The 12,036-nt window shown below is 41.2% G+C and overlaps 1 protein-coding gene across 1 annotated transcript in view; it reads left to right on the top strand.

Annotated features, from left to right (window-relative positions):
- The window catches only part of cita (citron rho-interacting serine/threonine kinase a), a 35,207-nt gene that overhangs the window by 5,531 nt on the left and 17,640 nt on the right, over positions 1-12,036 (top strand). The window contains exons 8-19 of the mRNA XM_070902373.1: positions 179-332; positions 1,764-1,953; positions 6,036-6,141; positions 6,661-6,804; positions 7,000-7,119; positions 8,531-8,701; positions 9,730-9,783; positions 9,869-9,922; positions 10,168-10,308; positions 10,432-10,560; positions 11,104-11,199; positions 11,548-11,664. Of these exons, the coding sequence (XP_070758474.1) occupies positions 179-332; positions 1,764-1,953; positions 6,036-6,141; positions 6,661-6,804; positions 7,000-7,119; positions 8,531-8,701; positions 9,730-9,783; positions 9,869-9,922; positions 10,168-10,308; positions 10,432-10,560; positions 11,104-11,199; positions 11,548-11,664 (1,476 nt within the window). The remainder of the gene's footprint in view (positions 1-178; positions 333-1,763; positions 1,954-6,035; positions 6,142-6,660; positions 6,805-6,999; positions 7,120-8,530; positions 8,702-9,729; positions 9,784-9,868; positions 9,923-10,167; positions 10,309-10,431; positions 10,561-11,103; positions 11,200-11,547; positions 11,665-12,036) is intronic.

Genomic DNA, 12,036 nt, shown 5'->3' on the forward strand with positions numbered 1-12,036 from the left:
ACATCTCAACATTAGTCACTGGTTATAATATGTAATAATAATATCACTGGAAATAAACATCTTCTTACCATTCCCAGTATACTCTTTGAAAATATGCATTCTGATTTACCTGAAGTAATATCTGATTAGTCTAGTATGCATTATATAATGAATTCTTGTCCCCGTTGTTTGCCCCCAGCGCTTCCTTAAGTTTCCGGAGGAGCCGCGGGCCAGTAAGCAGTTTTTAGACCTGCTGCAGAGATTGCTTTGTGGAGCCAAAGAGCGGCTGGGTTTCCAGGGACTCCACTGTCACTCTTTCTTCTCCAGTGTAGACTGGAACAACTTAAGACAAGGTGAGGAGATTCCTCTCCCTTAAGACTCTGCTCTTCTGTCTTTCCAGTGAAAACGCTCGATTTGGCTTCAAATGACACAGTGTTGCTGTAATCACTTCACTGGACAGATGAAATATGACTAGTTGTCAAACATTAATGTTTATAATATACATAAGTGTAGTGTGTGTGTAGTGTGTAGTGTGTAGTGTGTGTGTGTGTGTGTGTGTGTGTGTGTGTGTGTGTGTGTGTGTGTGTGTGTGTGTGTGTGTGTGTGTGTGTGTGTGTGTGTGTGTGTGTGTGTGTGTGTGTGTGTGTGTGTGTGTGTGTGTGTGTGTGTGTGTGGTTGCACATAGACAACAAAACAGCAATTGCGTTACCAGTGGTGTTGTTGGTAGTAAAATAATGAAATTCTGTGTGCTGTTGGCAGTAGGCCAGCTCTTTCCTGTGGAGAATAGGAGGGAGGCAGAGATGAGGAGCGAGGCAGACGGAGTAAAGATCTGCAACTCATCTGCTTCTCAACAGACGCAGCACAAATCTTTTTACGCTAGCGACACCAGACACGCTCTCTGTGGCGGAAATACATGTGCGTTTGTTTGTACGTCATTGTTGCCATCAAATCTGAGACTGCAATGAATGACACAGCGTTTGACATTTTCACCTGACCAGCTGTGGGGAAAAAACACACCCATAACATTCACATTAATTGACATTTTCAGTGAAGCATGGTCACATTAAAGAACTGCAGCTCTATAGTGGTTCTGTTATGTTTATTTTGCTGTGCAGAATACCTAGTGCCCTCAGATGAATGAACCCTCCTTTTTGTGATTCTAAAGCGATTATCAAATTGCTATGCCGGTCATTCCCCCTGAGTTGTTGTCCAGTTGTATTCATATCAGTGCTGAATATTAATTAATCTAGTTGTTTCCTCATTATTATCAGCAGGCTATGATACAGTGTTTGGAATGCAGGAGCTTTTTGTGCCTGTGTGTGTGTTGAAGATTTGATTTTTTTTTTTTTCTTATTCCCCTGAATCTTAATTGTATTAATTGATTGTCTTTGAGTAATAAATATCAAATACAATATATAAAAGATAATCTCATACATACATGTTTGTTTTAAAGATGCAGATAATTGGACACAGATAGAGCTTTATGCTTCAGCTTTGGCTCCAGCTGATTAGCTTGCTCTGCTGCAGTGAGGGAGAGTGAGGGAGCATGTGTATATGAGAGAGCGAGAAGGAGGGAGGGAGGGACTGAGAGGCAGCATGTGCATCAACGCGCGACTTACCGCACTCTAGGCTCCCACCGCTCTGCTCCATTCCTCCTCCCTTCCTTTCTCTCCCCTTTCTCCTTGTTGTGTTTTTTTTCCCATTTCTTTTTACTACTTTGTTCGTCGCTGCTTGCTTTCTTCCTTGCCCTCTCTTACTTCCTCCTCTCATCCTTTCTCCTGCAGTTCTCCCGCCTTTTGTTCCTGCGTTGCACTCCGAAGATGACACCTCTAATTTTGAGGAGCCGGAGCAGGCAGCCCCCCGGCCAGCCTCAGCAGCCCAGCGTGGAGCTCTGCCAGGGGGCTTCCAGGGCCAGGATCTGCCTTTTCTAGGCTGGTTCTTCAGCAGAGCGTTGACAACATTGGCCAAAACTGAGTAAGTGCTACCTGTTTACTAGGCATTGTTGGGCTTTTTTCAAAGACAACCCCTCTTTTTCCCTCGTAGTCAATGCAGAGACCTCCTGCATGCACCTCTCTAACACACCTTTGTCGGTTAAAGACCCCATGCTACTATTGGCTGCTGTTCTGCCATTAGACTCCTCATTACCACGGCAAGAAATTCCAGGTAGCCTTGTTTCAGGTGACCCAGTGTGGTGCTCTGGGCAGTTGGTGTTGTGTCCCTGTCATTAGTGTTGTGCCTGTTGGGGCCAAGATGGGTTTGGCCATATGCTGTGTCAGACAAGGAACGAGGGAGGGGAGGGATCTCCCTGTTCCCTGGCGTTCTCATCTGTTTCTGATTCCAGATTTTGTGCTGAGGGATCACACATAGTTGATCCGATGCATAGATGGATCGAATGAATGGACCAGAGAATGGCGTTGTCTTTGCCATCAGCGCTGATTGGTATGCGGCTGAGTGTGTGAATGAGGTTTGCTGAGAGGTGGAACCCCAGACACAGACACACTCCCACCCTCACTGCTGTTATTGTGCTTTCTCTGTTACTGTGCAGCATAATGGGCTCCTGACTTTTATAGCATGGGTTTTGGGACTGTAATTATCCCTAATGGTGTTTGGCTTCTTAACCTCTGATAATAATGCAAGAGGATGGGTTTCATTTCTGTAGCCCTGTGGCAGTGCTCTAGCAGGTTAATGGTCCTGGAGACTGCGGATCATGACAGCAGCAGCAGCAGCAACAGAAAGGGAAGAAAAAAGCGTTAGCAGATTAGACAGGGAAAAGGATGAGAGCTCAGATTGGGGGAGAGAATCTATTTCTATGGTTACAACCGTGATGTTTTTTTTTTTTTCTCCCAGTCCCCACCCCCATCTTTACCCGTCTCATCTCCTCCTCTTTTTTTCCTCCCTCTTCTAATGTCTCTGTCCCTTGCTGTTACACCATCAGTCATCTGCTCATGGTTTTTAACTGAAGCCAGTCATTTTATTTGCTGCATTTGATTAAGAGGAGCTCATTGAACGTGTCAGATTTGTCGCTGGCTGCCTGCATATGCGTGTACACATCCTTCATTACAATGCCAAAAAGGAAAGAGGGCTGAATGAATCCAGAGCCAGGCATAATGAATTGCTAATCATGTGTTTTGGAGGTTCCTGCTATTCTTCTTTTTTTTTTTTTTCATTCTGTGTGAACTTGTCTGTCTGACTCCTCATTAGTAAAACTCGACAACAAAATCCTCTTAACAGCTTGCCTCAAATTTATAAGAAGCTATCTGGTTTAGTGTCAGAAAATCATCTTTGCAAGGTGGCTTGAATGTAGGCTCATGAACTTCTGTCTTCCTTGTTTTCCTCAAACATTTCTCAAAAATGTGCCTTTTGAGGTGTTTGGGAAAATGTACTGTAAATGTACTTTACATTTTTATTTTAAGTTGTGAGTATATTTTTGTTTTTTGTGTTGGATGGTCATCTAACACTTTGGCCAAGAGCAGGATATCTTGACAACAACTGACCAGATTGCCATGAATGGATACTGCCAGGTGGCCATGGTATGGATATTCATAGTCCCCAGAGAATGATTCCTAATAATTAAGGTGACCAACTGACTTTTCATCCGGTGCTGTCATCTGATCAGATTTTTGTTTTGATATGGTGTCTCAGCAACTAATGGCCTGATTCTCAAGGAATCTGCTGAGGACATTCATAGTCTTTGGAGGATGATTCCTTCTTCCTCCTTTAATAACCCTCTGACCTGTCCTCTAGTGCCACCATCAGCCCAAAATATCCACTTGGACACAAGAAAACAAAATCTAAATGGCCAAATTGTTGTGAAAATTGCCGAGCCCATTTATGCTCCACAGCAGATAAACCCCACAACTTCTCCTCTAGCGCCACCCACAGGACAAGACTGATAGGACTTATAAATAGCAAATTTTTCCATATGATGTTCTTTTTAGTTATTTCTTTCAAAATATTATTTTTAAAATCTGAGGTGTTCATTTGTATTTAGACTATTTAGATTAAAATTTGATGGTTTACTGCATATAAACATGAATGCAAGAATATGTTTCAGTCACCTGTGACATCCAAGATGGTAAATTTTTGATGTCAGTTTTGACGTTTCACCATATGATCTGGTGTTCAGGTCTTTGGGAACCATTTGTGTACTAATAAGCTCCATTTGGACCATTGTGGTCCACAATGTTTCCATTTACAGTATGTACCGTATGAATGGGGGTGTTTATTTGGTTATTGGTTTCTTCAAAATAGTTTTTTGGTGTTTTTTATTAGTTTGGTTTCAGCACAAGATTGAAATAGCAAATTGCAGTTGGTGGTAATTTTCCACTTTCTAGAAAAATGACTGAAGGTTCCCTGAAAAATCCCCAGCCTCTGCAGTCCTGCTTGTGTATATTTTGATCTGTTGTATGCAGGATTATCTGTGTTTTCTTTAGTGTGTGCATGATTGTGTGAATGTATCTGTTCTATTCTTTTTGTTTACCTGATTAGTGCTACAAAGCCTTTAACCCCCGCGTCCCTGTCTCTTCTCTTCAATAATGCAGTCTGTACTGCCTTCTCATTTATTTTCCCTCCACAGTACAGAGACATGATAACTGCCATATTCCCCAGCTAGGGAAAGAGTGGCCTGGCATTTTCTCTCTTGCAAAAATGTTTATTTTCTATTTTGCCTACATGATTTTTAGAACAGTGGGGAAAACAGTAGAAGAAGGTGAGGAAGAAATCCACCCATCCTCCACACTCACCCATTCACCACCTCTTTGACCGTTTTAAGAAAGACACAGATAAATGGAAAAAACTAAACTCAGTGTGGAAATTATCACATTATCTGTACAGCAGCCCCCCAAAACTGTTTAGCCAGGCACTGGAGAACGTAATGAATTTTGATGTCTAACATAAATTTTTAATTGGCAGCAGATACAGCTAGCTGGAAGGCCTCTTCATTTAATCTAGACTCCTGTGAAAAAGACCGGTTGGGGTGTTTCTGTTTTTGTTAGTGATATGAGCCAAATGTGTCTGTGGGTGGGTGTGTGTGTTTCTGTATTCTCTCTCTCTCTCTCTCTCTCTCTCTCTCTCTCTCTCTCTCTCTCTCTATATATATATATATATATATATATATATATATATATATATATATATATATATATATATATATATATATATATATATATATATATATATATAATTGTACTGTGTGTATGTGTTTAAGGGGGATGTTTCTTGATGCAGAGGCGAAAGGAGCAGTGCTTGCTTTCGTGATTATTTTTAACACTGTGACTCAGCCTGAGTCAACTTTATTAAAGATCCCTCTGCGGTATTTGTGAACTCATTCATACAGACCCATTCATTTATTTAAAAAGACTTCTAGAAGTTCTAATTCCGAGTTGCCTTTTCCTCTGGTCAAGAGACGAGGGAAATTGACTTTCTGCTCTAAATTATTCCCAAAGACTGAAACAAAATAGGACATCACCTTACATAAACAAGAAAAAAAAAGAAGAAAAATGAGTGCATCGGACTCACCACAGAGCTCTGTGTAGAGCAACCCCAAGCAAAAGCCTAGCCCAAATTCTCCTGTCACATTATTTTGTCATGCAAACAGCAGATATTCCCAGGTCTACATGGCTGTTTTGTTCATATAGTCTGTTTCGTCCTGAATGAACCGCGATAAATAAAATATACTCTGCTCTTTTTCACTTCAAATATGCTCTGTTGAATGTAATCCCAATTGTTGTCAGTAGCCTAATTGTTATGGCTAGATATTATGCAGAGTACTTTTCTTAAAAGGGAAACTGTAGCCAATATATTTTTATGCTCTCAGTGTCTGTTGCTTATCTATGATGTGTGGGTGTTAATAAGAGCTACGATACTGTCAAGGCTTGCTGTTACATGTGGCTCCATGTCATGATATGAGACTTTCAGTTATCTGCTATATTTTTGAAAAAATGCACTCATCTATGCAGTACATAATCTTAATTTGTTTGAATTTGGTAACTGACCTCTCCTGTTTTCAAGTGATCTGCAGATGAGGCATGTAGTATGTGTGTGTGTTGTTTCCTCAGGTCAGTGTCTGCAGGCCTCAACTCTCCTGCTAAGACCAACTCCATGGAAAAGAAACTGCACATTAAAAGCAAAGAATTACAAGAAACTCAAGACAAATGTCACAAGGTGAGGGTGCACTTCTTTTTACTTTTATACATGTTTCAATATTTCATCACTAGCCTTTATGATAAATCGTTCTTATTTTCAAATGCAAGAGCGGCTCCATCAAGCAAGCCAGAGAGGACTAGAGTAAGACCACAGATGGCTGACTGGAAACTGTAAAATTATATTTCCATATTGTAGAATTTTGTTTTGAACAAAAAATGATTCCATCATGGATTTTATTAGCAGACGTCCTGTGTTTATTCTGGTTGACGGGCAGATCAAGCAGGCTTCTGGTGCTGCTAAGATGCCAAGTTAATCTTGTTGTGTACAACATTACAACTACATTTTCTTGAAGCATTCTGGGTTGGGTGATAGGTCAAATGTATCAGCCATCATCAGAATATGTGACTTGCTGATTTCAATCACCTCTTTAAGTACCTTTTTAACATTTCTGCCGCATTTAAGGCATCAAATGTAACAGAAACCTTTGTAAGTTGTCAACCTTCAGTAAAGTTGTGCTGTTTTCTCTGTTGGATTCAGATGGAGCAGGAGATCTCCAGGTTCCAGCGTAAAATGACTGACCTGGAGTCAGTGCTCCACCAGAAGGATGTGGAGCTGAAGGCATCCGAGACTCAGAGGAGCATTCTGGAGCAAGACCTCGCCACCTACATTACGGAGTGCAGTGTGAGTCATAATAACAACTATGTCTGTGCGTGTGAAGAATTTAAAGAAATGTTTGAACACAATAATGCTCTTACACAAGTTTGTGTTTCCCCACATATTGGTGTGCTATTGGCTATCACTTTCCTCAGCACCTCAAAAATCAGTATTGATTGGAGCGAACAGCAGCCTTGAGTTTGTATGTATATGTGTTTGCAGAGCCTAAAGCGAAGCTTGGAAGAGGCACGTGTGGAGGTCTCCAGAGAGGATGACAAGGCCATGCAGCTGCTGCACGACATCCGCGAACAGAGCAACAAGCTGCAGGAAATTAAAGAGCAAGTATGTAAATCTTCTCATTCAAATAATCCTATCTCCTCCCTCTCATCACGATAATGATGTGGTGCATTTGGAGATTTTTTTATAAACACTTCAAGGTATTTATACTAAAACATGTATGGGAAAAGGTTTTAGGATGCAGCCGTCATACTGCATCCACAACACCCTCCTCTTATTTGAGGGGATTCTTCTACTGTCCACAGTGTCGTCTTTCTACTATCATAGCTGATAGCAGTATCTGAAGCAGCAGGGAGATACTATTATCAGTGCGTCCCTGTTACACAGGCAGGGCTTCCCCTCTGTGGACTCCCTCGTCCTCCTCAACACTCACAAAGGTCATCCCTGCAGATGGCATCCCGGCAAGGTACAAAAGTGCAGGATACTTTGATCATTACTCAAGAGATTCACCCACCCTCCTCCCAGGGGAATGACACACAGCATTTACATTCTTTTAATCAACATTTGATGATTCGAATCACAAAGTTGAACTTGGAAATAGCTTTACAGACAAAAACATTCACCGGCATGAATGAAATCTGGCCTTCATCAGATAAGACATGTCATCCCTCATGATTGAGACCCAGTTGAATAGCCTGATGTAACTGACTGCAGTTGAAACAGGAAGTGACAAATCAAACAGGAAGAGTTTACCGACATCAGTGTCTCTGCAAAGATCTTTATAGCATTTATTTTTCCTTTCAGTTCAATTCAATAGGCTTTATTAGCATGACATTTGACATGTGTTGCCAAAGCAAGCAATTACGATTATCTTTACTTGTAGTCTCTGTAGTGCAAGGTTTTGAACTACAGCTTTAAAGTGGTAATCCTCCAGTTGTTATCTTTGATTTTGACACTTTTGGTGATAAATGGTCGTTGCTGCAGTGCACTGCAGTTTCTATAGATCACTGCACAATGAAACGGTGTCAGCAGATCTGTGAAGTATATCTTTGTCTGTATTGCATTGGCAGCAATTGTTGCCTGTGCTAAGAGCACAGCTCCTCTGTTCAGGCTGTGCCAAACAAACCCCTGCTGCTGTTGTATCTTGTCAAAACATACACATAAAACCCTGCTGGTTGTTTTTTTAACAGGTAAAGCCTAAATTCAACAGTACATTTATTTAAGAAAAACACACTGCATATACCAACTTCTTGAATGTTGTCTGGTTCAACCCTACTTAACCCTAACCCTGGTAAGGCCATGTTGAAACACTGCTGAGTTCAATAATTTTGTAACACAATGAAGCACAATACATATTTGCAAATGTCATGGCTTATTAGTTGAAGAGTCTTGAACAATCTTGTTTCCTTACATCCTCAAAAAATATTTTCAAACGAAGAAGTTTTCCTTCACGTGTTCATGAATGTACAGTCAGTGTTTCTTTTTCTATATTGATGTCCACTGTGTGCTGTCTCAGGAGTACCATGCACAGCTAGAGGAGATGCAGGTGACCATCAGGCAGCTGGAGGAGGACCTGTCAGCTGCCCGACGCCGCAGCGACCTCTACGAAGCTGAACTCAGAGACTCCAGGCTAACAAGTGAGGAACTCAAAAGGAAAGCTGTGGAATACCAGCAGAGAATCCAGAAGGTATGTTTGCACCAGAGATGCTTATAGGTCATGTAATGCAAATTCAAATGAAGATAACATGCTGAGGATTCCCTTCTTGTTCCTGAAACATAGTACTGCTTGTTGTCTTACCAGTGATCCTGGTAAAATATTCCCTGAATAGAAGGACTACAGTTCACAAACATTACTCCAGTCTTTGGGAAACAAATCTAAAGTGCAAATTATTTTGTTTGTTTCTCAGACTGATGGCTTAGAACAGCTGTAACATTTTGTTATCTACCTACTCAAAACATCAAAAACCATTTAAATTCAAAAACTCTCTCCTTCAAGTCTTCCCCTTCCCCTTTAGGCTAACTGCTGAAGTCATACCTTATAAGAGCCAAGCACATAATCTGCAAAGCCTATGAACGTATGATACTGTCTTTTCCTCTCTGGTTTGTTTTGTAGTGTCTGACAAAGCGTGAGGCCATCAGTGCAGCATTATTGAATATAAAATTCCAGTCCGCTTAGTTAGTCTGACAGACTAATGGACTGATGCTACACTACTATTGGGCTTGTTGGAGCCTGTGATACGTGATATTTCAGCCTAAAAATAAAAACATATCTCTTCATGTCCAATTCATCAAAGCCCCTGAATTACAGATTCTCAACACTCAAGATTTTACTATGACTATAGTTATTTTTAAGATATTTGAGAACAATGCAGTTTGAAGTCATCGTGTACAGAGTTTTGCATTTGATAGTCGTGTGGCCCAAATGACCTCAGTTGAAATGGCTGGGTCACATGGTTTGGAAGCCCCCTGGATGCCCCCCTTTGGTGGTGTTCTGGGCACACCTGACTAAGAAGAGACCCCAGGGCACTCTGCGGGAGTGATTACATCTCCCTCTGGACCTGGAAGCTCTTGGAGATCCCTCAGGAGAAACTAAAGGAGGTTTATGGGAAAAGTGCTGCATGGGCTGCTTTGCTTGCCCTTTTGCCACTGCAACCACTAGAGAGTGGGTGGGATTCTAATTTACCATCGGTCTCTACTATGTGCCTTATTTTTCAGGCTAAAGAGCAGGGCAAAGCCGAGGTGGAGGAGCTTCTCTCCAAACTAGAGAAGGTAACAAATTGATTTATCTACATGTTTAGAGCTGTAGATACCATAAAGTTCCTTTGCTGAGTTCACTCTGCTTTTGTTTTTTCAGACCAACTCTGAGCAGCAGGTGAAAATCCAGGAGCTCCAGGACAAACTGTCCAAGGTAAATCAATGCCATTACGTAATGAAAAAAACATTTATTCAAACAAAGTGAATAAATCCTTTTCATTCGTTCTCTCTCCTAATCTCTGAAAAGCAAAATAGTTTATGTACATACAGATTTTATTTATTCCCTAGAGCAGGTCTTTTTCTTTTTTTCAATGTTTCTGTGGGAAGGAATTGCCTAAGCACATCAAGAGGTTTGTCTTGGGATCCACTATCAGCTTTTGACCTCCTGACCTTCCCCAGGCAGTGAAAGCGAGCACAGAGGCCACTGAGCTGCTGCAGAATGTTCGACAGGCCAAAGAGCGGCTAGAGCGAGACCTGGAGCGCCTGCGAGGCAAAACCGACTCTAGTGACACTTTAAAACGCCGCCTGAGAGAGACAGAGGTACCAGAGTGAACCCATAATACTAAAGCATGTACAGTTGTTAAATGATACTGGTTTCTTTGTTAAATACTGTACCCCAACACAAGTGCGGTTAGCTTTACGTGATTCTTTTTGTTGTGTAAGCAGGAGGGCAGGAAGACCCTGGAGAACCAGGTAAAGAGGCTGGAGATGGTTGAGCGGCGGGAGAATAAGCTGAAAGATGACATTCAGACCAAATCCCAGCAGATCCAGCAGATGGCTGAAAAGATCCTGGTGAGAGAGCTGCAGATAAGGCTTGCTAATACTCCCACTCAACCCCTAATTTCACCCCCCTTGCCCACCCCTCCCATTCATCCGGTCCATCCTCATCAGTTAACTCAGAAGACACATGAAAACTGTGCACGCACTTGTTTAGAGAGCTGAGCCCTCACACATGGCTGCTAGTCAACCAGAGTCATCACATACATAGATTTTAACATACACATAACTTCACCAGCGTCAGCATGAGCAGGCAGCGCTACAGCCGACTTGTGGAATTCCAGCTTTTCAATGCAAGTGTCTTCATTTCTTTTGATTTGAATGTTTTTGATATTAGAACAGACTTTTTAGATTTCACTCTGTTTTTCAGTGGATGGTGCCGTCAAGTCCAGGATTTTAGGCTACATTAACTAATCATCACGGTGATTGTTTGTTTGTATGTAATATACAAAGAAAACTATACCGCAGTGTTGACATTAATGTGAGGAATTTGTAGTGTATTGTATTGGTTATTTTGTTAGATGTGTCAAATTATATTTGTATTGTTACTCCCTTTAGGAGCTGGAGGAGAACCTGCGGGATGCCCAGTCGACAGCTCAGAGGATGGAAACCCAACTGGTTCAAAAGGAGAGGCTTTATGAAGACAAGATCAAGGTGGGCCAGCCTTATATTGTCCAGGCCACTGGAAATTGTAAATATGTGAGAATGTTCACATATAGAAGTGTAGTAATTCCCCATCAGTCCAGCCATTTTTAAATCAGTGTTGTTGTGTCATATAAGTCAGAGCTGTCACATGTTTTGCAGTGAGGTTTGACACCACACTAATTACTGCTTCCACACCAGGTTGTACATTTAGATCCATGTCAGTATGTGATTTATTTATTTATTTATTTATTTTTAATGATTGCTTTATCACGTAGCAAATTACAGACTTCAAATTAAATGTGAATTTGTGAAATCAACATTGGCAAGTCTAAGGTTTGCTGGTTCTGTCGGATCAAGGTTCTGGAGGCCCAGATGAAGGTAGACCTGGCTGACAAGGAGAGCCTCGAGGCCAGAAGGGCCCAGCAGGAGGCAGAGTCAAGGGAGAACTGCAAACTTATCAGTGAACAGAAAGCGGTAAGGAAACTTTTTAAAGGCTTTGTTCTACTGAGGTGGGCATAAAGCTTGATTTAGACCAACTAAGGGATTTTAAGTAACATTAAACACAGCAGCAATGTATATAATTGTCTGATTTTATTTTATTTTTCTCCCTCAATTATATTATGCAAGTCCAATGTACTGTGTAAGTCAACATTACTTAGTTGTTTGTGATACCTTTTCAATTTCCTCTGAATTTGGTTCTGAGAATTTGACAACTAGACTCCATCAATGTTTCTTTACACAGTCATTTGTTATAGTGGATCCAATGTATTGGAATGTACAGTTGGATTAAATTGCAGTATACTTCATGTTGCACTATAAAGCCTGGGCTCAAGTCCTAATCTGGTT

The sequence above is a fragment of the Enoplosus armatus genome, chromosome 3 (assembly GCF_043641665.1).
Source record: "Enoplosus armatus isolate fEnoArm2 chromosome 3, fEnoArm2.hap1, whole genome shotgun sequence".
Classification (NCBI taxonomy): domain Eukaryota; kingdom Metazoa; phylum Chordata; class Actinopteri; order Centrarchiformes; family Enoplosidae; genus Enoplosus; species Enoplosus armatus.